Raw genomic sequence first — 27096 nt, 5'->3', positions numbered from 1 at the left:
ACCATCTTTCAAGCGTTCCAATGCTTTCCGGTCATCCTCTGCTGGTGCCGCCTTCACCATCCGGTCGTACATCCGCATAAGCACACGGCTGTAGTCAGCGAGTGTTTCACCTTCCAGCTGATCTCGGTTGTGAAAAGTTTGGCTGAGAGAAGGGACAGACTCAACCGGCGCGAAGAGAGACTTTAAGACGTCAATTATTTTGTCGCTGTCTTTCCGCACATCATCACTCCTGCACAAGACCTCTTCTTTAGCCACTCCAGCTAAATTATCCAACAGCGCTTGGGCCTTGGCTTCTCCTGTAAGATTATAGTGTCTAGCATAACTAGAAAACTCATCCAGCCACTCTTGGAGTGATAACTCTCCTCGTGAAGGGCCTCGAAACTTGCTGATCTTCACTGGGGGTGGAGCGCGTTGCACATTCAATCCCTGTAACGCATCGGTGAGCGCTGCAATCATCTGAGTTACGGATTCTGCCATTGCTGTAACAAAAGGCTCACAGTTGGAAAGAAAACAAATACAAACACCATAAAATCTCAGTACACAATTACTGACAATTACTTAACTACGTAAGTAACTCTAAACCACTCTGACATCCAGCTTGGATGTCTACTCGGTTGAACCACATCCAGTTCTGATCAGTCTCTGTCTATGATGCCATGCAGTCAGCATTCAATCCGCACCACCAACCAGCCTAGCTCTGTCTGGTGTTCGATAATCACGTCCTCGCCCTGATCAGTCAACGTCTCACGGTGACAGTCTACGATGCCACGCAGTCAGCACTCCATCAGCACCGCCAACCAGCCTAGCTCTGTCTGGTGTTCGATGATCACGTCCTCGCCCTGATCAGTCAACGTCTCACGGTGACAATCTACGATGCCACGCAGTCAGCACTCCATCAGCACCGCCAACCAGCCTAGGTCTGTCTGGTGTTCGATGATCACGTCCTCGCCCTGATCAGTCGAACGTCTCACGGTGACAGTCTACGATGCCACGTAGTCAGCATTCCATTAGCACTGCCAACCAGCCTAGCTCTGTCTGGTGTTCGATGATCACGTCCTCACCCTGATCAGTCGAATGTCTCACCCATCAGACTTGATGCTGTCTCGCCGTCAGTCATGCACGTGACACCTGGATCCAATCAGGCTGAGGTCTCGTCCTCCGCTACGACGATGGGGTTTCTATCACTGCTCCACGTCAAAAATCCTGTCCGTGACGCCACTTGTAGCCTTGTTTAGCATAATCCATACCAAAACTTCTAGTCTGCCAAGTTACACATCACATACTAGCATTATGTCATACTAATAATTTGTGTATGAAAACATAAAACAAACTTATTCTCCTCCTACAGATGTTAACCGTTATCAAATCATTATAGAGTCACCTCATTCTCTCAATAAAACCTACACTTGGTTTCAATATACCGGAACCCACATTATTACTGACTAGTAAGCTTAAATGCAACTTGCATAGTCAACAACAAATTGTAATAATGGACAACATGTTCCACTCCATGAACTTGCATAAATGTGTAAGGAAATTGAAACATATTTATACCCAAAGTCAAACGTCACTTGTCTTCTGAACAGGTCACAACAGCTATCAGCCTCGTGCGATAAGCTGTCTCCTCACTGCTGATACACAGCGGAAGTTATCCTAAGTAAAAGAAACATACACACACGAATGGTCCTTATCATGGTGATTTTCAAACCATAGCATTCACACCGCTGTATGTCATCTCATACAACATGGTTCTAGGATTAAATGGCAAATAAGCAAGTATGCTCCCAACTGGATAGTGCCTCAACAGGTGGGCAGTTTCATACACATACCGATACCATGGGCGCGGCCATCTTTAATTCATTGTTTACATGAGAGCGCCCCCTAAGTCAAATGTTTTCCATCCGCACGATAACTTCTGAAGGATGTGCATTCATGCCAACCTCACGTGTTGTCTGGCACCTACATGTGCTCTAGCTAACTTGCTCACATTCGTGAAAGTCTGATGTACCATACATACTCTAATCATATGAACATGACATTTAAATGAGCCAATAATAATGATTACTACAACTTCCATTCATGCAAACCAATATTCTCCCACTTTACAAACTCCATCGCATGGTGTAAATCACGCGACTTCACTCCCACTACTCTATGCAAAGTGTGTGTATGGTAGGTGTCCAACCTACCGACCGGGTCCATAACGACCGGCCGCGCATTATAATGGCATTGCGCGTACAGAAAGAAAATGTACGCATGGGACTACGCGCAACGGTGTTCGATTATTCACTTGGCTACGCTACCGAGTAAAATGTGGCGAAAACAACTAAGTATTCCCTCTAAATTACCGAAATTTAGCAAAATCGAATAAGGTTTATCGTGTAACTAACGTTACATATATTATAACTAGGCCTACCTTTGCTGACTCGTTGTTAGATGTAGAGTATCCTTCCGTAATAAATTTGACGATTTTGACCGCAAAATTGTCACCGCCGCTTGTACGATCGAGCACACACGTTACACATACACATGACATAAACATTTTGTCGCCCGCTACGACCGTACGAGTTGATGCAGAAACGAGAAATGAATGTGAAAAAACAAACCGACTCATCTAATTTATTTCAATTACGATGAAAAGTTTCCTTATGAAAATCAATTCAAATTCATCAAACGGTCCTTCAAAAGTAATATCGAAGGATTCAAAATATATTCAAATATTATTGGGGAAAAAAATGACGGCTAGAAAAAAACAGCGGCCTGTCGAAAAAACGCATTTAAGTGCCCTTTATACGTATTCTCAAGGTGGTCGGTGGAAATGAGCAGGACAACTGAGTGCGGAAAAAATGACACCCCACGCGTTCGAAGCCGCCATCTAAGAGCGCGTACCTCAGATCGCATTTTCAGTGCGCGCTTGTGAATCCGGAGTATTTTTTCCACACGTGAGTAAAATTTCAGGCCAATTGTGAGATTTTTCACGTTTCTGTTGATAGAAAAACGTTAGGTGTCCGGTATTATGGACACCCAACCATACTCTGCATGCAGCTAACACACAGGGTCAATGGCTAAGAGGACAATGACTCCGTTCACCTCAACATTTCATCTACTCTATAAAGCCGTAATATGCATTCACATTACTTTTAAACTTCACACACAGTAAGCATAATGCATATATAAATCATGTACCCAACAAAAATATCATTCAAAAAACGAAATACAAGCCTACTTACAGCAGATTTCCTCCACGTGACCTGTGATTGCCTCTCCCCTTCTCTGCAGAGCAAGGTGCAATGCCCCAGACCACCGGAACTGTTTGGCTCAACACTTTCTGTGACTGATCACTCACCAAAATATCACTCCTCCTTCCCGTAAAAATCATATTCCTGGTTATTATTTTCATATTCTGAATAACTTTAACTATAATTTACAAAGCACATGCTCATTCTTTTCTCTCCCATAGCATATCTAACCCTCAACATTAATCAACAAACAGAACTATATTTTGTAACATGTGCAAGTACACATGCCCCAAAGTGGTAAAGTGAAACTAGCTGGGGAATTAGTAGCATGGGATGGCAGTCCCATGGCAACTGTATGCTGCCACTGGCCAGTTCTTATATCTCTCCAAAAACTACAGAGTGTTTGTTTCCCTGTGTGGCACTCTGTCTTAAACCCTACAGGCACACCAAACCTGTGCAATATAATACACTTTCTCATCACAAAATTCTGTCCTCTGACACTTGTAAAATTCTGATATTCATATCAGTGAAGACATTGTTATTTAATTATGTATTTGTTTTAATAAACAGGGCTTTAATAACAGGATGCTGAACTTCTCATGTGCAGACGTGGTAAGTGACTATAATTTTAAGTAATTGGTACAGTCTATGTTTCTGACACCCTTGCAAGTTGCATTTATAGCAAGTGCTTCAATTCTTCTTATTCTTATATTGGGTCCACATTGAGAAAATTGATGTTTGACAGACTACTGCTTTGTATGCATCTTGCTATTCACAAGGAGGAGGGGAAACCAATAACTTTAAATACCTGTTTGATTTGTGTCTCTCTCACACATGACCTTAATTAGTCATGTTTTATATGGGGAACAGATGCGGCAGAACCCAATGACAAGGCAGACATGCATATGGCTTGCTTCTTTCCTAGACAAGCAATGCTGCATGTCATTACGTTGCCAGACATGAGTGTTGGGAGGTTCAGGCTTTCGTTAGGTTTAATATGCCAGAGATCTGGCCTCTTACGAAATGAGACTCATAATCCTACATTTTTTAGGTGCAATGATACAAAAGCTTTGATGGTGAAATATAATTTGATTGTTTGATCTGCTTTATACAATGCGTAAAATGAAACGAGCTGTTGAAATACTTGTCCATTCTTTCCAGGACCTGAATTGCTATATTCTGGATGATGGTGGCTTCGTTATCGCTTCAAATCAGGCTGACCTCCAAGCAAGCGTGAGTTTCACATTCCTGTTCCACCCCACACACACCCCCTCCAGTTTTGTTGTTTGCCAGATAAAAAAATGGTGCCTTTTTGACCTGTCATTATTCTGAGACGGTAATGTAGGCACGTTTTGGGAAAACATTCTGATTTTAAAATCTATGTAACTTTCTAGAATCTATAGATTTTTGTTACGGTGGATACACGTGTAAGTAATGAACAAAGATGTAGAGAAAATGCCAAGCTTTGATTTGACTCATATCTAATGACAAGGCTATGATTATTTTTCTTTCAAATGGCCAGTACGTCGTTGTATTGTCCAGGAATCGACTTTTGTACACAAAACAGTGTCAGAAACTTAGGATTTACTCGCAAATCCAATAAGCAATGCTGCTTGATATTCAATCACCTCATAATGCAAGCTACATAATGACAGGGGTGAAATCACGAGTCATGCTTTCATTGAACTGTGACATGTGGCAATTTATCGATCGGTTTGGGCGGGTTTGTTCATTTGAGCTAAAATATATGCAAACATGACATGCTGTTGACTGAGTTTGGCATATGAACATGGCACACATAGAGTTGATAGTCATTTCTTTCATTTGTCTCAGTCAGTACACTGAATACCCCAAATATTTCGCGAGGTTTTTATTTTCGCGAATTTCGCGAGTTGGGTGCTATTCGCGAATTTAAAAACATGCAAAAATAACGGCTCTCATCCGACATGACTGTGACGTAACTATGTGCATACATTTCTCAGTTCAATACTGGTACTCCACAGGCACGAAAATGTTGGGAGGTCCCAATTCGCGAAAAATTTAGACTCAGTAAATATATGGCGTATACAGTATTTCCCCTTCATGAGCATGTCATCTTTTACTCACACACAGGTGGGTCGTTTCTTGGGCGAGTTGGATGGAGAAATCATGGGATTACTGCTGGATGATGGAGTGTATCTTCTGTGAGTCTAACTTTTGACATCTGGCCTCTTTGTTGCAGTGATGCATCATAGATTCTCAGATGACCAATCATACTGACAATTTTGACTGACACAGATTTTGGATGCCATTTTAGTCCATGTTTTATTAGCTCATAAAACCTGAGACAGACAGTGTTTTGTGATCATACTGAGATGAGTTTAGAATGCATTGAAAAGTTTCAATGCTGAAAAACACAATTTTTTGCTGCTTGAATATTCTGTACCAGTATTTCATTTTGCTACAAAAACAAGTTATATATTACACAGTACCTGTATACTGTTTAAAGATGATTGAATAAGTTATGAAATAAGATCATTACAGAAATAGTTGGTAAGAGAATGAAGAAGTGACCATGGGTATGTGAATAAATGGTTGAATGACTAGATAGATCAATAGATACATTGAGAATGTCAGACAGACTAAGTGACTTCTTAGTCAACTGACCAATTAGTCAACTGACTAAATAAACGATCTATGTTTCATTGGACAAATGTGTGAATACCATGTCGTTGCTGGGGTGAAAAGTCCTTGTATCTCAAATTTTGGTGAAAATTACTTTCTTGGACTTATGGTCAAATAATCGGTTTAATAAGTGATGTCATGTCCAAATCCTAACTGTCTTACCCCAATAATGAAGCCACCATGGCATGTCAAGGGAAAGGCTCTCCCGTTTGATATAGCGCTTTGGCCGCCATGTTTTTTGGCTCTCCTGAACATTTGACATTTTGTAGATACGAGGCCTTCTCGCCCCAGCGATGATATGAATATTACAGAAATCTGCATCAGTTATCAAAAAGTTATGGAATATAGTACATGTTCTACTTTGTTTTTGTTTGTTTGTTATTGTTTTACTCAGGAATTCCACAGTTGACTATCAGGCTGCCTGCCCCAGGGTTGCATCCTCAGACAGTGCTGGTGTGAGGTCCTGGTTTGTGGTAAGATAAATTCTCATTTTACTTTACTACTCTCTCTCACACACGCATGAAGAGAGATATGTACACCGCCACATTACTGCTCACATACTACAAAATACACAGAGCAATATATATGAATACATACTTGTATGTGTGTGCCTCCCTTTCACATTCTCTTTTATGACCTTCACCACACCTGCAAATGTAAATATAGACACACACTAGTCATGTGTTTTCTGTGTTCTATCATGTCCTGACAAGCTTTAGAAGGTGCCTGTGTATTTCTAGCCATATGTCAACACCCTTTTCCTGTCAAATCTTCTCAAAGCAAGACCATATATTTATGATATGAACTTAATTACTGATGAGTCTTTATGTAAAATGTGTGTGTTTCCTAGTTGAAATAGACATCCAATTATGTGCAAAACAGATGATCTTGTGGAAAATCAAGTCATTAATGAGACATGATAGGTGTCAGTTAAAAATCACATAAAATATTAGTCGTTGACATTATTTGTCAAATACAAATGTACTTAAAGTGGATTCTGCTGTTTATACTTTCACTTTTTCTCAGATGCTCTGCAAGATTATCAAGCACATTTTGCTACTCTGTACAGCTCTTAATTCAGCTAAAGTTGTGAAAATTATTACATTTGGTATTTTCCTCACTATATTGAATCATGGGTAATATGTATCCGATTTGAGGATGCTTATCAAAACATGGAAGTATGATGAAATGAAATGAAGAAAAAAAATTAAGTTGAAGAGAAGTGTCTCCAAGAAATCTTAAGTTTGTTTCAAGATTTTTTTAAAGGCATAATTTCCCATTTGCAGATGAAACAAACCCAGCATTAGTGCTTCAAAATAGTTCTAAAATATGAGTTAGGGATAGAAACAACCAATGTAAAAATGTTAACCAGTATATAATCAATGTTTAGTATTGTTAAATATACAAAATGTGAACAATAGTTATCATAATAATAAACATGCTTCCAGACCAAACCATCTACAGTCATGGTTTCTTGAGAAAAACAGTGATATCTCCTTGTATTTTAGGCTTTATTATGAAATTTGTATATGGTAGGATGTTTTGTGATACAACTGACCAACACATATGCATCAAATGCGTAATATCTTGAACATTTTTAAATCACACTCCCAAAGGTAAATAGGACCTTTAACTGGCCAGTTTTGCAGTCATATTATATTTGTTCATCTTTCCCTTCACTCTACAGCCAACACTCACAGATGTCATCAACTTTAACTTCTGGGCAGCCAATGCTTTGTGGTAGGAAAATGACAAGAGTCAGTTGTTGTTGTTGTTGTTGTTGTTGTTGTTGTTGTTGTTGTTGTTGTTGTTGTTGTTGTTGTTGTTGCTGTTGTTGTTGTTTTTGTTTTTTTTTAATCACCATAGCACTCCAGAGTGGCAGCTTTGTAGACATTCCAGTTTGTCTCTTCCCATGATTGATTATAAAAAGAGCCCTAAACAATAAAAAAACAAACAAACTGTGTATGGTCAATAGTTATACTAGAACGACAATGAATTTCTAATGTATTTTTTTTTCTTCATTCTCTTCTTCTATACCTTCTTCCTCTCATTTTTTTTTCATCTCCCTTTTTTTAAGATACTTGTTCTCCTCTTCTTTGCCCTCAAAATGTTCTAATTCTTCATTTACAATATGTATATCTATTATCATTTTCATGTGCATTTAGGCAGAGACATCATGTGGTCATTAGTTTTCTCTTGTAATCTCTTGTGACAAAAATATTGGATTGTCAACTCAACTTGACAATTCAACCCGAGATAGAATCTGCAACCATTAGAAATACCCAAGCCCCACTTTTCCATTTCGTGTTTCTACAATTTTGTGAGTTCAATTGTTTTGTGAGTGTAGCTTCCAGTTTTGTTGAATGATGGAGCATATATTGATTTTAAGCAGGTGAACAAATCCAATTTGCTAGCATGATAATGGTATACTCTGTGATTACTCCATGTCTATCAAGGATGTAATCACTCCATATTCTCCCATTACTTTTATCATGTGGCTTTATTTTACTTTTTTTTATATTAGTAACATGCTTTTGACTGTTTACAGTGTACATGATTTCTTTTCCACATGGACATATCTTTTAAAATATGCATCCTTTTGTTGCCCACAGGCACTTTGTCTATCACACCATTGCAGATTTCATGCTGTTTGGATGGTCAGATCTGCCAAGTAAGTTCACAATACACCCTTTTCTTCGTCTTCGCCAATATTGAATGTGTGTCTACTGTATTCCATTTTGTGTGTGTGTTTGTGTTGTCCCTTTTAAAGCTTAATCCTACCTTTTGAATACATACCAAGGAATCTCTCTTTTTTACAGTATTTTTTGTAGTTGACATCCCACCAGGACCTTGTTGCATTAAAACTGAGATCAAACTTAAGTCAGGAAATCAAATGTGTCTTTGAATACTCAATTCGGATTTGCTGATGCCTGACTTATGTTTGATATTCTGTTTATGCAGCAGAGCCCAGAAAACTGACTGGTTTAAGATGTATCCAGAATTAATCCTGAAGAAGATGGTAAACTCAACAAACAAAGAAGTATAGCAAGGCTGATCAAGAATGCGATGAATGCATGCAACATGCAGTGGGCTTTGCTTCATGCATGTTTCACCGTTGTAAATACCCTCGAGTGCACTGCATCTGCACCAATGCACTCTCACCTTTGCATTGTTTGTATACTAATAATCAATGCTCTATGTGCATCATATTCAGGTTCGTACGCGGAGACGATAGAGCAAACTGGCAATGTCAGCTGCATCAAGATCATCAAGAATTTCCACTTTGGACCAAACATGAGCGCAGAGGGGAAGAAGGAGTGTTACAACTGCACCAGGTAAGAGTGAATGTATGAATACTGTGGGTGTGGTGGTCATACAGAACAGATACAATATATGTCTGTATGCAGGTGGATATATAAGATTGATAATAGATTAATCAGTTTGTAGAAGGACATGTACATTAGAAGATTGAATTAGACAGATAAATCAATCAAAAGAAATATTGATAGAGAGAGAAATGAATGTATACAAAGTTTGGTGGACTATCGGACAGGTAGATAGGTAGATAGATTGGCAGAAAGATGGGGAGGTGATTGAGTAGATGGATGAATAGTTCGGTAGATAGGTAGCTAGCTAGATTGACAAACAGGGGTAGGATGGGGATTGATGGATTTTACAAGGGACATTTATCACACAGATAAGTATTTACTGTGAATGTATATGTGTATGTACATGTATGTGACCATGCATCACGAAACCTCCAAAAAGTCGCATGCACTGATTTTGTGTGAGGACTCAAAATAGGTGAAAAGGTCAATCTAGTCAATCTTGAGTTTTCCATGTTTTCTAAAAGAGTAATTCTTCTTCTGTGTTATTCCAAAGTTTTGGATAGTAAAAAATGAATGGGAAATTGTGTTTTTAGTGATTTTTCTAGAACACCTTTTTGTAGAATAGTGTGATAAGGTGATAAGGTCTTAGAGTAACATTTCAATTTCTGAAAGACCCTTTTCAGACTCTTCTCTTTCAATGGATGCTGCTACTGCTTTGAAAGTTTTTATTAGTCATGGATAGAATGTATTAATAGAGCATAACCAATTTGAGCTTAATCTAATCATCCCTTTATTGTTGTTATAAAATTATATACATTCCGTAATTGCAGAGAGCATGGCTTGGTAAGATGAAGTGCTTGAATTAGACCCTTTACTTCAGAGCCTGTTTTTCTCAGCACACACTTTTCCAGAGTGTATGCTTTCTCTCCAATGTTTAGATAGGTTAGGAGAGTCCATTTAGATTGACTCATACATCATTTCAAGGCCTAAAGTCTGCTCTTTCAGTATCTGTTTTTAACGAAAAATCCACGTTGGGCGACTTTTTGTTGGTTTTGTGATGCATGGTCACATATACATTGTACACAGAGAGACAGGGAGAGAGAGAGCCATCAAGTAGCAGAGATAGAGAAAACAAGAATGAGAGAACTAACGAGACAAGCGGCAAGCCTGAAAATGTCGGCGGGAGGTAAATAATATGCATCTACTGTGATTATTTGCTTTAACCTTGGTCCTCACAGGAGCTGGGTAACCAGTGAGATCAAAGGGACCAACCTCCTCATGCTTGTCACAGATGCCCAGTGCGATGGCTGCCCCAACGAGCCGGTGGTCCAGAAGCCACAGGAACCCTCGGATGATATCCTTTCTTCTGGAGAGATGACTTTCCAAAGGGAAGAAACAAAAACGCTTGGACTTATATGAATGAACTCCGGCATTTAATTTGTGGAAGTTTGGGCACCTAAAGGAAAATATATGAATATATATTTGTGGATTTAACGAATGCAGCAAGAGTATCAGATTAGTTTTAGGAAAATTGGAGACTATGCATTAGATACGAGTTTTTGGTGCCGCCAGGGAGGGGGCCACCTCCCTGGTGCTGCCATTGCTGGATAAAAAGACTAACAGTGTTTTGTGATGTTTCATATGGACAATGAAATGTAATGAAAATATAAAGAGAATTCAATATATTTTCATATTTCGAGCAAAATGAAAAGACACTTGACTAACGTTTCAGAAAACATGGGAGAATAATATTACCCATTACATATTTGTCAGTATCAAACTAGAAGGAATGTGTACTTTTCATAAGAAATGAATTACAACTCTTGGACATTTTTTTGATGCATGTTTTTAACACATACATGTATGCTCTTCTAGTTATGATGACCTGAAAATGTTCCGTTGAACTTTGACCTGCTGGCCCCCAGTATATAGGCACAAAATAGACTCCCTGTTGTGTGAAAGTCTTGTTCATGTTTTGAAGCATGAATTATACATTTTGTCACATCCTCCCAAAGACTTTATATTTTACCACCAGACACTCCACTTGTGTGCCCATTCTCTGGTGGGGGAATTCCCTCCCCTCCTCTCAAGGACTTGGGGTCAAGATCAGGGATGGTATTCTGAAATTCTTCCTTGAAAGATTTTTCTTCCCAAGTCAGGATTTTTTCCTAAGTGGTATTCTGAAAATCTTCCCAAGTTTCTTCCTAAGTTTCTTCCTAACTTTTTTCCTAAACTTTCTTAGGAAAAAACTTAGGAAAATATACAAATGAGCATGAATTCTAGGAAGATATGTTACTTTCTGACTTGTAGTGTAGGAAGAAGTTGGTATTCTAGAATGCACTTAGGAAAGAATTTTAGGAGCAAAATTATTTGGAAAGCCCCACCCCTGCCCTAATTACATTGCTGAGATATAGCCAGCTGCAAAACATTGTGATAGGCGCTTGTCATTCACTGCACGCAATGTGTACTTCATATGTGCGAAATGGGCATGAAAAATGGAACGTGCCGAGGACAAGGATGTGAGCATGCACAACACTTATTTACCCTACATCATAATAATATACTATTGTTATTGATTGGTTCCTTATGATACAACATTTCATATTGGCTTAAGAAAGAACAGTGGGCAGGGATAAGGATGACTTAATTTGCATTAAGAAGTTCCTAGGAAGAAATTTCAGAATACCAATTCTGTCCGTCCTTGGCACTTCCTAACTTTCTGACTTATCAAAAACTTTGGGAAAAACTTAGGAAGATTTTCAGTGTACCACCCCAGGTCATTTATCAAAGAGTTTCCACCTCCTAGCGAGTAAAAACTGTTTTATCATGCTCATGGTTTATTCCCAGTAAAAAGCAAAATCCGAATTCCACTTCAGAACAAAAAGGTCCTCTTTCATCTAATTTTTTAATTGAGGCAATTTATTTTAAACAGCTTTCAGGTCACATGTGTAGTCTGCCAAAATATCCTTGACAATTTGTGGTGTTCACATGAAGCTCCTGATCCCTGCGTGCTGGTCCGGGAGCCACGCTACAGGAGGCGGCCCAGTGAAAACTGCTACAATTACAGCAGTGAGGTGAGTTCATTGCCTTTACTCTGCCTGTTACAATGACAAGAATGGTTGATCATAATCATGATTGGTATTGAAATGATTATAATGGTAGCGTTGATAGACAGTGGATGATAAAGATGAATGTGAATAAAGATGATGATGACGACATGATAAGTAAATAGGCTACAATGTAATAGAGTGGATGATTGCTGCAATTAAAAAGTTAGGATGATGGTCACCTACAATTGTAGATGATCACTATTATAAAGCAAAAACAAAAACATGGTGACTGCCATGTATCCATGCATGCTAATTTACATTTCACTTGTGTATAGCATGCACATTGATTGTGTGTAACATGGTGTATGTCATGGCTTCTTTCATTCATATTAAAGATATCCTTGTCCTCTTTGGTTTTTCTCACCCCAGGAGAATGACACCATCTGCCATGGTATTCCAACAGCCTCGTCATCACCATGGTTACTGCTCAACCTGTACATCTGCTCCGTGGTTATAGCTTGGGCTTCGACGATGTCATCATCGTGATGAATCAGGATGCATATGACTATGGGACTATATTCAAGTGCAAAATCCGAATTCCCTATTCTTTGTCAGTCTTCTCATTTTGAAGTTTGTGTGGGATGTATGATTTGTGTCCTATAAAGTCTGTTCATCATTGGCAAGTTGAAATTGCCTTTATCATAAGCAAACCACAAATACAAGATCTGTAATTTTCTGTGCTTCTAATGCAGGGTTCCACAAACATCTAAATCCCAATCATGTAAATGGTTGTGCCACACTGCTCGTTTGCTTGGGTTGTTGTTGTTGTTTTTTTATATTCCTTTACTGTAATTTCTTCAGGAACGCAACTTGGACAGGCGCCAATTTTTCATTTTAGACATTTTAGGGTTTACGCTCCATTGATGAGCCGCAAGGGGTCCCCACTCATAGTTTTTTTGTTGTGTGGACACAGTAATCAATGAACTCAAAAGTTAGCATGACCTCTCTGTGAACCCTATTTCCCCTTTACTGAACTGTTCGTATATTACACTGTAGTTTCCAAATCAGCCTGCATTGCGTGTTGTACACTACTGTATTGTCGCACATTATTGGGTTTAGGGCTAACACTACATGTATGTATTTCTTCCGCTCTTGTGGTTTAATCATCAAGTGGAACTCTTACCTGAGAGTCAAATCTTAAAAGATTAGGTGTCATGTAGAGGCGTCTCGTAGTGTAAAACTACAAGCTAATCATTATTATGATTCCAGTGACCAGGGTACTAATATGCAGTAATGAACTTTAGACTACTCGTCCAAGTGGGAGAGCATCTGTAAGAATATCAGAAAAACATCCCTTTATTATCATTCCCATCTTTATCTTCTCCATGTCATATTGTACATAATCATTCCCTCGTGTAATTGCTGGCACACCACTGTCAAATTTCCATTAAAAAAAAAAATTCTGTGATCTTTTATCATGCTCGATAAAGGAAAACAACAATGGAACTTTGGTAAGAGAGGAAGAGTCTTTCTTAGACCAGACAGTGATGCCAAAATCAGGTGGTGTGCAATGAAGATCTTGAAAGTTTTCTTTCAGATTGATAGATTTTGAATTCTATCCAAACTTTTCAATACCTCCATTAAGCTTGTGTCCTCCACTAGTGAGCAGTGCAGAGAGAGAGAGAAAAAAAAAATTGGACAGAAGTTGGCATGTCACCCACCTGGGTTTAAGGGGGCAACTTTATAGACATTCCATAATTTGCTTTCTCAGGCAGCAGTAAACACTGGATGCATCATGGCTTGTATATCTGTAATATCTTTCTACCCAGAGTTTGGAATTTCAGCAGATTGGACAGAAATATAACAGTACTTTCAGCCCCTGGTACAACCATACAGTAGTGACTCTGTAATATAATGCTGAAAGATCATTGCCATATCAATATGTTCATATCTCTACAGTGACTTATGTTGAGAAAGGATGTTTCAATTGTATGTAGTCTCAGTGTTTGAAGTACAGTTACTGCACGGGTACCTTGTCCACACACAGTAAAAGCATTCAGATTCTTTATCATTCATTACGTATCTTCAGGTTTTCCTTTGCATACCATTATAATGGGTTTACGTTTGCACATATTACTGTTGCTGTCATGTACATGTATCATTCGCCAGCATCAGTGTACGAAACTTCAAAGTCCAGAAAAGTGGTGCGTGGTATATTGCAAAAGATAAGCTTTGATCATTGCTGTTAAATGATATTTAGACACACAATTGCTGATAAAGTTTGCTCATTTAAACAAAATGGTGATGGATTATTAGGTTTGTGTTTTATGTTTGTGTGTTTGTGTTTTTATTTGATTATTCTTGGCATTTCCATCATGTAATCACCACTAGAAATATAACTTATATGTGATATAATTTGGACTACAAGATGTCGAAAGATTTTGAAAATGTGCAGAATGTAGATAAAACTTTCTCACAAGATCTGATATACTGTATGTGAATCTTGCTGTACACATTTCAAGGTACTGCTCTGTTGCAAGAAACTCCCAATTCTGGTATGCTAACACACTCACACAAAAGCGTAGGAGAAAGGCAGTTTTTATAGAAGAATTGAAAGAAAAAAAGTGTTGCTGCTCAATTTCATATCATATTCTTGAGAGAAGTAATTATTGTAACACAGAGCCAATGCTGAAATGGCTTTATAAATTATCACCTGAATTTTGGCTTTTTTTTTTCCCTTCATGTCAGCAGTGTCTTGAATTGGAAGCAATATGCTAGAATTTGTACTGTAGTCTTGTCCACGGAGATTGCTGAAAATCTTTTGTTGGATTACAGCACATGGTAAATGATCCAGAATGCACATATGATTAATATAGATTCTGGATGCGTACACTACTGGGATGTTTATGAAATTATAAATGAACTGTGATATGATATCTATGTATGCTGACAAATACAAGTTACCGAGCTGTATGCTTATTTTTCTCGTTTGTATGAAAAAAGCGACATTGCCGTTGATGTTGATAGATATTGGGATATACTTTGTTCGTGTATTATTCTCATGTATTCACTTGTATTTTATCGACATATCATATTCTGAACATTGAAGAGATTTGAAGCTACTTTGGGCTTCTGAAATAACTTGTCACTTTTAAGATATGCAAGATTGGTAGAGTATTATAACCCACTATAGATGACTTATATTATTAAGAGGAAGGTGTACTCTTATCCGTATTTATTCCAAATTAATCATCACCATGGTATCTATACCAGCAACACACTCCCGGAATGCTGAGACCATTCCTTGTCAAATCCAGGAATGCTCACCTTGATTTCTTGGAAGAGTAGCACCTTTTTGTTTGTTTTTGTGTTTTTCCATAAAAACCACATGCACAATATATCTTGGAAATGTTATACAGCTGCTCATGAGTTTGACCTTGATTTAGTAATCGCCTAAAGTTATTCAAAAGCAACAAAAATAGAAGGAGAAAAAGTAATGTGCACTTTGCAGTTTAAGGATGGACATGTTTGTCTTGAGAATGCATTCAAAGAATTAGAAACTGCCATGGTAAACAGGACATGTTCTTCATCAAGAGAATCATGGCAAATCATCTAATTCGTGTCATTCCATTCATACTGCCTTTTGCTCTAGCCCCCTTTATCAGCTGACGATATTCCAAAGCATTTTCTGCTTTATGATTGTATCACATTTTACATGCAGTTGATTCATTTTCTTGGCAGTAGTATGAAAGAAAAAAAAAACTATCACACAATGCAACAAGAAGTCTTATTCCTCGAAACTCAGTATATTATTATATTCATACTGAAACTTTAGACATGATTGTCTTCTTGTAAGCCTTTGGCAAAGACTTTTATTGTGATAGCATTGAACATGATTTTCTTTTCATGCTGTTTGATAAATCATGGCACAAATATCATGGCAAAGAATTACAGTATAATTTCAGTCAACAAACTAAAATATTAATTGCTGATGCCTATTGATTGATTTCAGGTGCAGATATGAGAACTGCTTCGTTGTTGAGTGTATTTTCAGGTCAGGCATGTTTGCTAGACAGACATCCTGTGAAAATGACAATAATGATCTCACTTTTTTTTAATTGGTAAGCACATTGTTATAGTACTGATTATATGTTGCATGTCATATCTGTGGTTATATATTTATGCTTACAAGAGTAAAAGCTGACTGTATTATTCAAACATTGCAGGGAGTTTTTGTTAGTATCAGCAACAATTTCAAGAAGTACATTCATCAATAGATGGCAGGTTATGATATGCTAAACATATTGCATTGGCATTTAGTTGTTAATTTATGATGTAAATAGTCTTAGAGGTTGTACTTTTGCTCATCTAAAAGGGAATGAAATCTTTCCTATTACATCTTTATTAAGTACCTGCATATTATACAATATGTTCCTCAACATATAAGTGCAATATCTACATGTGTTTCTACAGCAGATCATTTTATAAATGTAAATATGAAATGTAAAGAGTGATGTTCATATAAAAACAGGGCAGAGATACTTTTGCCCTACTTTTCAGTAGATGGAAGAATTGCAAATGGAAACATAATTCATTTAAAGTACTTGCATGAATAGTGCAAATGGACAAATGAAGTGTTCATGCTAACATATTATTCTGTAAAGCCATCTGTGTATTCTCATAAAATGCACTAGGAAGGTCACTGACCTAAAGCCAGAAAACCTCCCTTTGATTATCATTTTTTTTTTCTCTTTAGTAAAAGGCAAGCAGGTACATGGTGTAATATATATGTATTTTTTGTCCAGTAATTTTGACTTCAGTCTTTGAAATAAGTGTATCAAAAACAGTAGTGTCATATTACTAGTGAAAATGTCATACATTTGTTGATAAACAAAATAATGGGTGAAATAATAAGCAGTACTTGCCTTGTGTAGAGTCGGCTTGTTGTAGGTGTTGCCTTCCAACTCATACGCACTTGTTCATCTGTTACCTGGTTTCAAACTATTCAGCTGTGTTTGCTGATGGGACCTCTTGACACACAGCTTTGAGAAAATATGATTCTGATATCAAAATTGAATGAGTGTTCCTGGCAGCTCAGGGGGGCTAGAGGTGTAGTGTCACCCTGATGAGTAGAAGTGGGGGATCTTGGACAGAATTTTGATCACATTAGCTTAAAGGAGTACTCTTAGGATAAACATTCAAGGTAAACCTATATCAGATCTTCGACATTCTTTCATCATAAAAATAATACAGATGTGTAGTCTATGATAGGATTCATGAAATTAGAATCATATGATAACCAAGACTTTGCATTGAGGTGAAGATGGACTAATACTACTTTAGATTGATTGCGTATTTATGTGCACAATTCACCTGCAACCAGACTCTGATTTTGAACTTTGATAGTTCCCTGGTGTAGATTGAGATCCTTCACCCCCACCCCCCCTTCATTTTATCTCCTAGCACTGAGGAAGACTTTTATTGTCAATATTAACTTGTACAACCATTCAACGCATTTTGACTATACCATGCTTCCCTTGCATTATGTAAATATGATATATATTGAAATAATATACGAGGGAATTTGGGTCATAGGTGGGTTTTTTGTTTTTTTGTTGAGAGAGAGTAGGATTCATTTGATGTCTACAATATTTGCAATGGACACTTGGTTGCCTTCTTGTACATAGAACTTATTGTTGCTGGTTCATTTTGTAAATACGGCAGTATTGTATGTACTGTAAAAGTGGACGTTTTCATGGTGTGGACATTTTTGTGCATTTTTTGCGCAACCAGAAATTAGTGTGAAAATAAAAGCATGTGAATGTTTTTGCTTGTTAATTATATGTACCACTATGTAATGTCTCGATTCCGCTGAATTGAAAACACGCAAAATTCTTTTTACTCGGCTGATCGTGAAAATATGTCCACTTTAACAGTATATCATTAACTGTTTTTTTATGTTTATAAATGTGTGAGATGGATTATTGTTCATTTGCATGTAAACTAGGTGAGGACACTTGGTAATCATTGCATGTGGAAATATGGCACTCTTTTGTTGATGCGGGTTGTCATGTCTGCAGTGTTGCTGTCGACACATAGTTACGGCTGTCATTTGCCTTCCCCGGTACAAAACTCGGCATGGAATTCTCCATCCCACGCAATATCAGAATCATGGCCAGCCTACAAACACTCAAGCCTCTGCTCAATTTGAGCTGCTTGCCCTACTTGCAGTCATGGTCTGTAGTGCTTGGAGTGTGCCATGATTTTAACTCATTGGTTTCATCTGCAGCAGCAGCAGCAATTTACATATCATTTTATGGAACGAGGGATGCAGATTCTATTCACTGTATCGTACTTTACTTGCTGCTATTGACATGTGTGATAATGGCCAAATTAATGTTATAAGGGGAGGCGTTCTGGACGAGGAATGGGCCAGATGCTGTATAGGGTAGGGTATTCATCAAGAACGCAGCTCTTCTCATTCAGTCAGTTGTCCCACTGATCAGCATTTCATTCTGAACAAATCTTTCTATTCCACCGACAGATGTCTGTTCAGAACTTGAGGTAAATTTGAAGAAGAAAGGCATTCAAGTAGTGTGTTGGTTCCCTCGTTCGTTGCCATGGAAACCATGAGTCTGTGTGTGATGTCATGATTGACGAATGATCACATTTATTTGACACCAGTGGACTTGACGGATTGATTAATTGAAGACAAGTTCCTGTTGTGGGGCACTAATTGGGGTGTGAATTTGTTAAACATGTGATAAAGATGAATTATAATGAATACTGGATTTCTGGTCTCTGATGAGTTTACCGTACGCTGTGTCAGCCTTTTTCGATGAACAGCACTTTTCCTGAGAGCTTGTCAACAACTAGTCGACGGCTAGAATAGTTTTGGTCTTATGCTGGCTCTGCATAGAGACAGTGATATTTACAGGCAGTCACATATTATCCTATTAAATCCTGATTTAAATATACAATTTTGTATCAACTCTAGTTACTCAAGATCAATCATAGATAGGATTTTTTTTCCATATATACAAAGTTTGTAAGCTATTGATAATACTGATATCTGTGGTGGAGTACCATTATTTGAACGTCAGTAAGTTTCTGTATAACCGTTTCATCTAATTGCCTACATCACTACCCAATTGTAATGAATGCAGTAGAATATATTCCAGAGAGTTGATAGAATTCGTCATTGAATTTGTGCTGACAATTTAGGTCTTGGGAACTGGCAGCACAATCTGGTTGGGTGACTTAATTGCAGCTCCATCATCAATCAGTGATGCTCCGTAGTACAATAATAAGTAGCTTCTGTTTCTTGTGAATTTTTTTTTTTTGACTCACAGTTGTTCGGTTATATGTGAAGGTATTTATCATGTATGCTAGAGTAGGGACGCGTATGTTACATAGAATTTGAGGGAAAGAACTGATTAATAAATGTGCCCGAGATAAGATTTCTTTCTGTAGGCTGAAGCACTCATACTTGCCCTCTCTTGATTGTCAAGCTGTGGGCATTAAACAGTGGAAGGACAATACCATAAATGGAGTATCCCATGTAATGCTACAACTCATCATATGATAATGAAAGTCATAGTAAATGCATTGCCTAAAATGACCACAAAAAACCCAAAACAAAACAAAAAAAGTATACTGCCGTGAAGAAGTTACGTAGAAACAACCTTTCAGCGATTTTTTTTTCCATAGAGAAATGTAAATACAGTGGAACCTTGTTATACAGAGGTTGCATAGAACATAACCCTCCTATAACAAGGCGATTTGGCAGGCCCCTACTCTTTATATTTTTATTTCTTTTTGTACCCTGATAGAATGAGAAGTCATATAGAACAAGGTAATTGCCATGGTTTTTAGTACTTGATATAGGAAGGTTCCCCAGTTCCTCAATTTTAGCTCAAATGCAACTCTACTGCTATCTATCATCAAATTACATTTTGAAACTCATATTATCTAACAACTCCAATGCACAGTGTACCTACATTTGTATATCTGTGCAAAACTTGTTGTAATATACGCTGTACATGCTCCTCTAAATTCCAGTACTGTCAGTTACAATTCTGGATAGAAATCAGGAGCCTGATTCATAATGAAGCTTTCAATTATTGTGACTTACCACAACAATTACAGCAGTTACAATATCAGGGCTGCCAACACTGGAAACTAGTTGAGAGTGAGACTCCCATAGGCCAATGCTATAATTTAGGAGTTAAAATGAGTGAGATCAATAGAAACGCATGCAAATGAAATAAAGTTTTAGAGTGAGAAAGGACCAAATTGCGTGATAGGTCTCACACTCAATGCGTGAGAGTTGGCAGCCCTGCAATATTAGCAACAGCTATAAAATGGCAGCCAGTCAGTTCTGAATCAAGGGAAGTTGTGACTATGGCATTTAACAGCAACTACATTGTAATGTATGCTTAATTGTTGCATGATGCCAATCTCTTTGTAAATATGCCCAAGGAGTGCTCTTTGAGATATAAAGGAATGCAAATTGTAGTAATGCTTGACTTTTTGGATCTTTTTATGATGAGTGTTAGCTGTGCTTTGTCTATATCGAAGATGCAGCAGTGAATGTTACCATCTAGACAAAGCAGTGCTTTATTGCATTGGAGACAGCAGAAGAGCCACAGAAGTCATTGTTAGATTTGTGGCATGTCTGTACATCATCGGTTGAGAAGCAGAATGTTTACAACTCCGCGCACTTTCGTTAAGTGCATGCACTGACTTACCTCTTTCTGGTTCTCAGCTTTTGAAATGCAGTTGTAAATTTCAGGTAAAGGTTGTGGGCTGTTTCTGTGTGGGTATAGTGTTCACATCAGACTTGAGTCAAAACTATCCTCAGGGATGTGTGCCTATGACTAACATCATACCATACAAAGTGGCAGGACATATTGCTGAAGGAATACCTCATTTACGCACAAAGTTGGGAACGGGAGTACTCCTGCAGCGCTCGACAATCACAAATTTAACCACTCGTGATATTGTTGCGAAGTCCTTATTCCCGAACAATTAGACTCACTAAATATATGACGTATACAGTAATTAATCTCTATGCGCCGCATATTGTACCACTTCGGAGCGCTCTAAACGTTGGTGACCATTTTTACAATTCAGAGCGCTTCAGGAGGGCTCCTTAACCTAGCCCTAAGAGGGGCCAGGGGCCTGCTGTCTGTTCATAAAAAATTAAGAGGACTTCAGGAGTAGTCATGGGCACCATTTCATGAAAGTTGTCAGTCTCTGACAATTTCAGTAAAATCCTTGGTTTTGATTGGCTGATATTCAAGCTCTGGTCACTGACTTTTACTATTGTGATTGTCAGAGACTGACAACTTGTCAGGACAGACAACTTTCATGAAACGGTGCCCTGGAGTGCTCTATTCATGCCTTATTTGAGTGGGGTTCTGGGATCTAGTCCCTCCCCAGACTGCAATGTGTTCAATCATTAGGCCATGGGGAATTGTGTGGTGCAAACAACCTAGATACCAGTCAAGTGTCACATAGCTCATCAAGGAGAGGAACCGGTTGAAGCTGATGCCAGTACTTTCATTGTATAAAAAATGAATGAATAAATAAATTCTGGATTCCGCGAATATGCTCTGCTTTCTATTGTTATTTCGCAATGAGATCATGTATCACAGAATTGTGCAATGTGCATTTATATACCTTTTCCAGTACCAGTACATTTTATCATAAATGCTCATTCAAATTATTTATCATATCAAACAAATAGGGATTATGTTATATGTCTTGCTTGTATACGTACATTTATATATTGAAGGGTGTGTACAAATGTATAACTTACAGTGTATGTTTTTATGTTCCATTGGAGTATATATCTTGGTCAGGTTCAGTTCTTGTGTCTAACGATTCTTTTTGCAATAAAATGTGCATATATGTATGAAAATGTGTCGAAGAGTAATGATTTACTTTGTATCTCCTATTTGCATATAAGTATGAAAATATATCAGAAAGTAATAATTCACTACCAGTTTGCACATTTACCCTCTCCTGTGTCAATGGATACAAAGTGTTTATATATGGCATAACTGCGTGGTACAGTACACGTACATTTCTGTGCTTGGTTATCAAAACAGATCACGACATACTATGAATTATACTGCATTTTCATAAAAGTCATGCAGTATAATTTCTCCCTCAGTCAGGGATGCAAGAATTCAGAGTTTAATCTGAATTCAGACATTTTTTCACTCTGCCACAAACCCACTTTTCAGACTTTTTTTAAAATCAGTTTGTTATTTCAGACTTTTTATGGCCAGTATTCTCACACGATACCCCTGCTCAATACATTTTTCTTGCAAACACAGCACAATAAAATTAAGGGAGAGTTTATTACCTCTCGTCATGTTTTCATCACTTTGATTATCAGCAGTTCAAGAGTTTCACACTGATATGCATTTGTAAACAAAGAAAATGACACCGGCTACCAAGCATTCAGGAGGGAGAAATTATCTAGTTGAGTAATACATGTAGTGACAATCATTTACACCTTGTAGGTTAATGAGGGATGTTTGAGGTATTCACAGGCCATATCTATCTGAGTGATACAGCCAAATGATGGTAAATTGCTATGACTATCAGTTTAAAGGGTGTGTACAGTTCTAGTCGAGGTGAAGATTTAGCTTTTAACGTTTTGCGAGATATTCAGAAACCACTCTATGAGATGTCAAAGAGCATGCAGTTCTAAGGGGTATCAAAAGTTTATTTGATGAAAATTGGTTTTGAAATGGCTGAGATATCCAAAAACAAAGTGAAACAAAGAGATCCTGATAAAGTTGTGGCATGTCGCCTTTTATTATTCGCACTTTTTTTTGATATCTCAGCCATTTGAAAACCAATTTTCATCAAATAAACATTGAATCCTTCTTAAAATTACATGCTCTTTCATATTTCATAAGAGGCTTTTCATTATCTCACTTAGGAATATTCAAAACATGAATCCCTACCTCGACCAGTACTGTACAGTCCCTTTAAAGGGTGTGTACAGTTCTGGTCGAGGTAAGGATTTAGCTTTTAACGTTTTGCAAGATATTCAGAAACCACTCTATGAGATGTCAAAGGGCATGCAATTCTAAGGGGTATCAAAAGTTTATTTGATGAAAATCGGTTTTGAAATGGCCGAGATATCCAAGAACAAGGTGAAACAATAGAATCCTAATAAAAGGCGTGGCCTGTCGCCTTTTATTATTATCACTTTTTTGGACATCTCAGCCATTTAAAAACCAATTTTCATCAAATAAACGTTGAATCCTTCTTAAAACAAGGAAAAGTAGAAATTACGCGGTGCGTAATATATGTCCCCGCCGGAAGTAGCATTTTGTAGCAAAATGTACAATATAGGTCGAAAATCAAGGTCAAAGGTCAAAGAAGTCAAAGGTCAAAATTCTCCGTAGAAGTTTTGAAGCCCTCACCTAGTGCCATCACTTAAAGCAAACAGAATCGAAATCGGGTTAGAAATGGCGAAGGAGTAGCATTTTGTAGCAAAATGTACAATATAGGTCAAAAATCAAGGTCAAAGGTCAAAGAAGTCAAAGGTCAAAATTCTCTGTAGAAGCTTTGAAGCCCTCACCTAGTGCCATCACATAAAGCAAACGGAATCAAAATCGGGTTAGAAATGGCGGAGTAGCATTTTGAAGCAAAATGTACAATATAGGTCAAAGGTCAAGGTCAAAGGTCACAACTGAAATTCTGTGTAGAAGTTTCAAAGCTCCCATGTAGTGCTATCATATAAAGCAAACAGAATCAAAATTGGCTCATAAATGACAGAGAAGTAGCAAATTGAACATTTTGACCACACACGGACGGACGCACACACAGACGGACGGACGGACACACGGACACACACACGTACGGAGCCCGTTTCATAGTCCCCTGCTCGAACTCGTTCGGCGGGGACAAAAAAACGTTATCAACACAAAAGTGGACATCAAAGGCATGTCAGGATTTAAGGATTTAAGAAAGGTAAAAAATGAGAACTGTTGTGCTTATACATGATGTTTGCTATTCTGATTCAGAATGCTACAGGGGAAAAAATGATGAGGGGGTAAGAAGGTGATAGTGAAACAAAACAAAAACAACTAAAAAACTCAATGGTCACTCTGTTGATATTGATGAATTATTTTTTTTTATTTCATTTGAATGGTCATCATTCAATGTATTCCCCAAGATCAATGCTGCACTGACCAGGAGAAGTATAGATCTCTCCACAAGACAAGCTATACATATTACAAAAGTGTAAACATTCCGTATGAAACACTATAATATGTATTTATGCACATCACAGAATATAATATACCTCAATTGATCATTCTTGGAACATTTCTATTTACAGAGATCTGAACTTGCAAGTAACTTTCTCTGGTCAGGAATTAAAAAGAACACACACAAACAATGACTGAAAGAGCACTGTAAAAGCTGTTATTTTCACATACAGATCACAGACATTTTTCTGACATGTTGTTTTCATGGTTTGACACCGAGGCTATCATAAGTGCACTAATGCCTGTCTGTTCACTTCACCACTTTACGCGATTAAAACCAGGCAGTGGCATTTTTGCAAATCGTTAAATTCGCTGCCTTCATGAAATTCACGAAAATCAAACTCACACGAAAATGACAGCTGTTACAGTAATCAAAGAGATGAGACATTGACAATACAGACGTGAATACATCGTGCATCTATGCATGTGGAGTTCGCCATAATGGATTGGACTTGGGGTTAAACGAGGCATAAAAGTGAGGTAAGTGCTGTGTGGTATTTGGTGTGTAGACACTGCAGAGGATTCTACCTTGTCTGGGCTTCATGAATGCTGCCACACACATGTACATTTGCTTTTAGCATTGAACACTGTCGTACACTGATGCTCAACATGGCTATACTGCATCAGTATCAAAAAATATTTCAGTCATCAAAATACTACACACAGACTGTTCAGTGATCAGAATGAATTAAAATTTGTACAACTGATGGTTATCCATTCCGAATCCTCATCTTTTTTGTTTTAGTTGCTTCCAATGGCTACTGCTCAAACCCCTGAAACTGTTTCACCCAAAACCATCAGGTGCACAAACCTATTGTATTTTAAGACCAGCAGCATTTATTTGTCAAATCCCTGATCCATGCAAAAATCACTTTTGTTGTTCATTCTATGTTTGAAATCTCTTGAGACAAAAATGCTGTAAAACCTCCTTATAACAAGCTGCTTGAATATCTTGTCATATCAGGGATAAAAACAAAAGAATATAATAGTTATATGATCTCCGATTTGTACCTTGCTACAGTACATCGGTTATCTTGCTATTTCTTACCTTGTTAAAGTGAGGTTCCACTGTATCTGGGCGTGGTGTCATTAAAGACACTGCATTGAGTTGGCTCAATTTCATAAGTTGTTGAACTAACTGGGCTGTATGTACAATGATGTTCAATTGCAATGGCAGGAATATTGACATTGTATATAGATGTCAATTGAAGAAGTCAATTTAGAAGTGCCGGTACAACTTATCTGTGAATACATATCACCACGCTGGCAAACCATTTTCCATGAGAGGAAGAAAATGTGTATGTTATAAAGTTGTCACTCATAGTTTTGTCACTATTTCAGAGGTTTTGATGATCACGTTCTACTGCAATTTTCTCACCTCTCCATTTTGACACAACATCCTATGATGCCCTCACCATGATGGACCATAAAGCTCAAGTCTTTCAAACTTGACACATGGTTAAGCCATGATTTTTATTCTACATCCTGAATGCAGGGTAGATAAAATGATATGGCACCAATGTTCTTCGTATGTGTTTGGTGCAGCAATTATGACATTCCACATGACTGACTGCTTCACATAAAAAGCCTGCTTGACACGAGCTATGCACACATCCCGCATTCATTTACGAATAATAAGTCTATGCACATATTTACGATTTTGCTGACGCTACTACTGCATAAGGAGTGACTCGTCTTATGCTTTTGGAAGCCCCATTGTCATGGCAAATAGTGTGCCACAGTGTTTGTAACATTTAGAATTTGTCCCAGGCATACTCTGGCTAGGATCTGCACATGTGTGTTACATCTATGAAACTCAATTTGCCCTGACAGGGTCAAAGTCAAGTCTGTTTAACTTATGGAACCTCCATGCTCCAAGGTGGCTTTCCTTACGTGTATATCACATGTACCAGGGAGCATCTTCAAATATCATATACTGTATACGCCAAATATTTTACAAGATTTTTGTTACAATGAATTTCTCGAGTCGGGTGGTATTCGTGAATTTCAAAATATGCAAAAATATTAACTCTGCTCCTGACTAAAATGTGAAGTGCACGCATACGTTTTCTACATTTTAATATCATACTCCACAATTACGAATTTCAACACTCGCAAAATTGATGGGAAGTCCTGACTCGCAAAAAATTAGACTCGCTAAAATATGGTGTACACAGTATAGGCTGTCTACATACAATACAGCCCTATCCGCTTCATTATATTGAGTCTGCAAGAGAAGATTTGATGTCATTCACCATAGAACCCGATTATCATAGTAAGAAGTGAAAATTTCTGAAACATCTTTACTGATCCCACCAGTTTTACAGAGCAGGAGTACTGTGTTCAATAACTGATATCCAGTTCTCTGGAGACCACTCTACAATGCGTAGTACACATAACAGAATAAAAACCACATGGTACAGAGAAACCAAGACACTACAAGGCTACTTTGTTCCATGTAAGGGTGCATTCAAGCGCTCTCCTTTTAAAGTGTACAGTACCGTACCATACTAGT

At 37.8% G+C, this 27096-nt stretch overlaps 1 protein-coding gene across 4 annotated transcripts in view; it reads left to right on the top strand.

The window, feature by feature from the left end:
- LOC139709221 (voltage-dependent calcium channel subunit alpha-2/delta-1-like) overlaps positions 1 to 17714 on the top strand; it is a 131308-nt gene extending 113594 nt beyond the window's left edge. For all 4 annotated transcript variants that reach the window (XM_071621177.1, XM_071621176.1, XM_071621175.1 and 1 more), the window contains 10 exons: positions 3810 to 3851; positions 4401 to 4472; positions 5352 to 5422; positions 6298 to 6376; positions 7591 to 7643; positions 8516 to 8574; positions 9118 to 9238; positions 10471 to 10588; positions 12223 to 12306; positions 12712 to 17714. In XM_071621177.1, coding sequence (XP_071477278.1) covers positions 3810 to 3851; positions 4401 to 4472; positions 5352 to 5422; positions 6298 to 6376; positions 7591 to 7643; positions 8516 to 8574; positions 9118 to 9238; positions 10471 to 10588; positions 12223 to 12306; positions 12712 to 12828 — 816 coding nt within the window. In that variant the 3' untranslated portion in view covers positions 12829 to 17714. The remainder of the gene's footprint in view (positions 1 to 3809; positions 3852 to 4400; positions 4473 to 5351; positions 5423 to 6297; positions 6377 to 7590; positions 7644 to 8515; positions 8575 to 9117; positions 9239 to 10470; positions 10589 to 12222; positions 12307 to 12711) is intronic.
- Positions 17715 to 27096: the final 9382 nt, after the last annotated feature.

The sequence above is a fragment of the Diadema antillarum genome, unplaced genomic scaffold, assembly GCF_040938485.1.
Source record: "Diadema antillarum isolate AM-2024a unplaced genomic scaffold, OU_Dant_1.0 seq00001416_RagTag, whole genome shotgun sequence".
In the NCBI taxonomy this organism is placed as follows: domain Eukaryota; kingdom Metazoa; phylum Echinodermata; class Echinoidea; order Diadematoida; family Diadematidae; genus Diadema; species Diadema antillarum.
The sequence above is the reverse complement of the archived record's forward strand: the minus strand, read 5'-3'. Positions and strand labels throughout refer to the sequence as shown.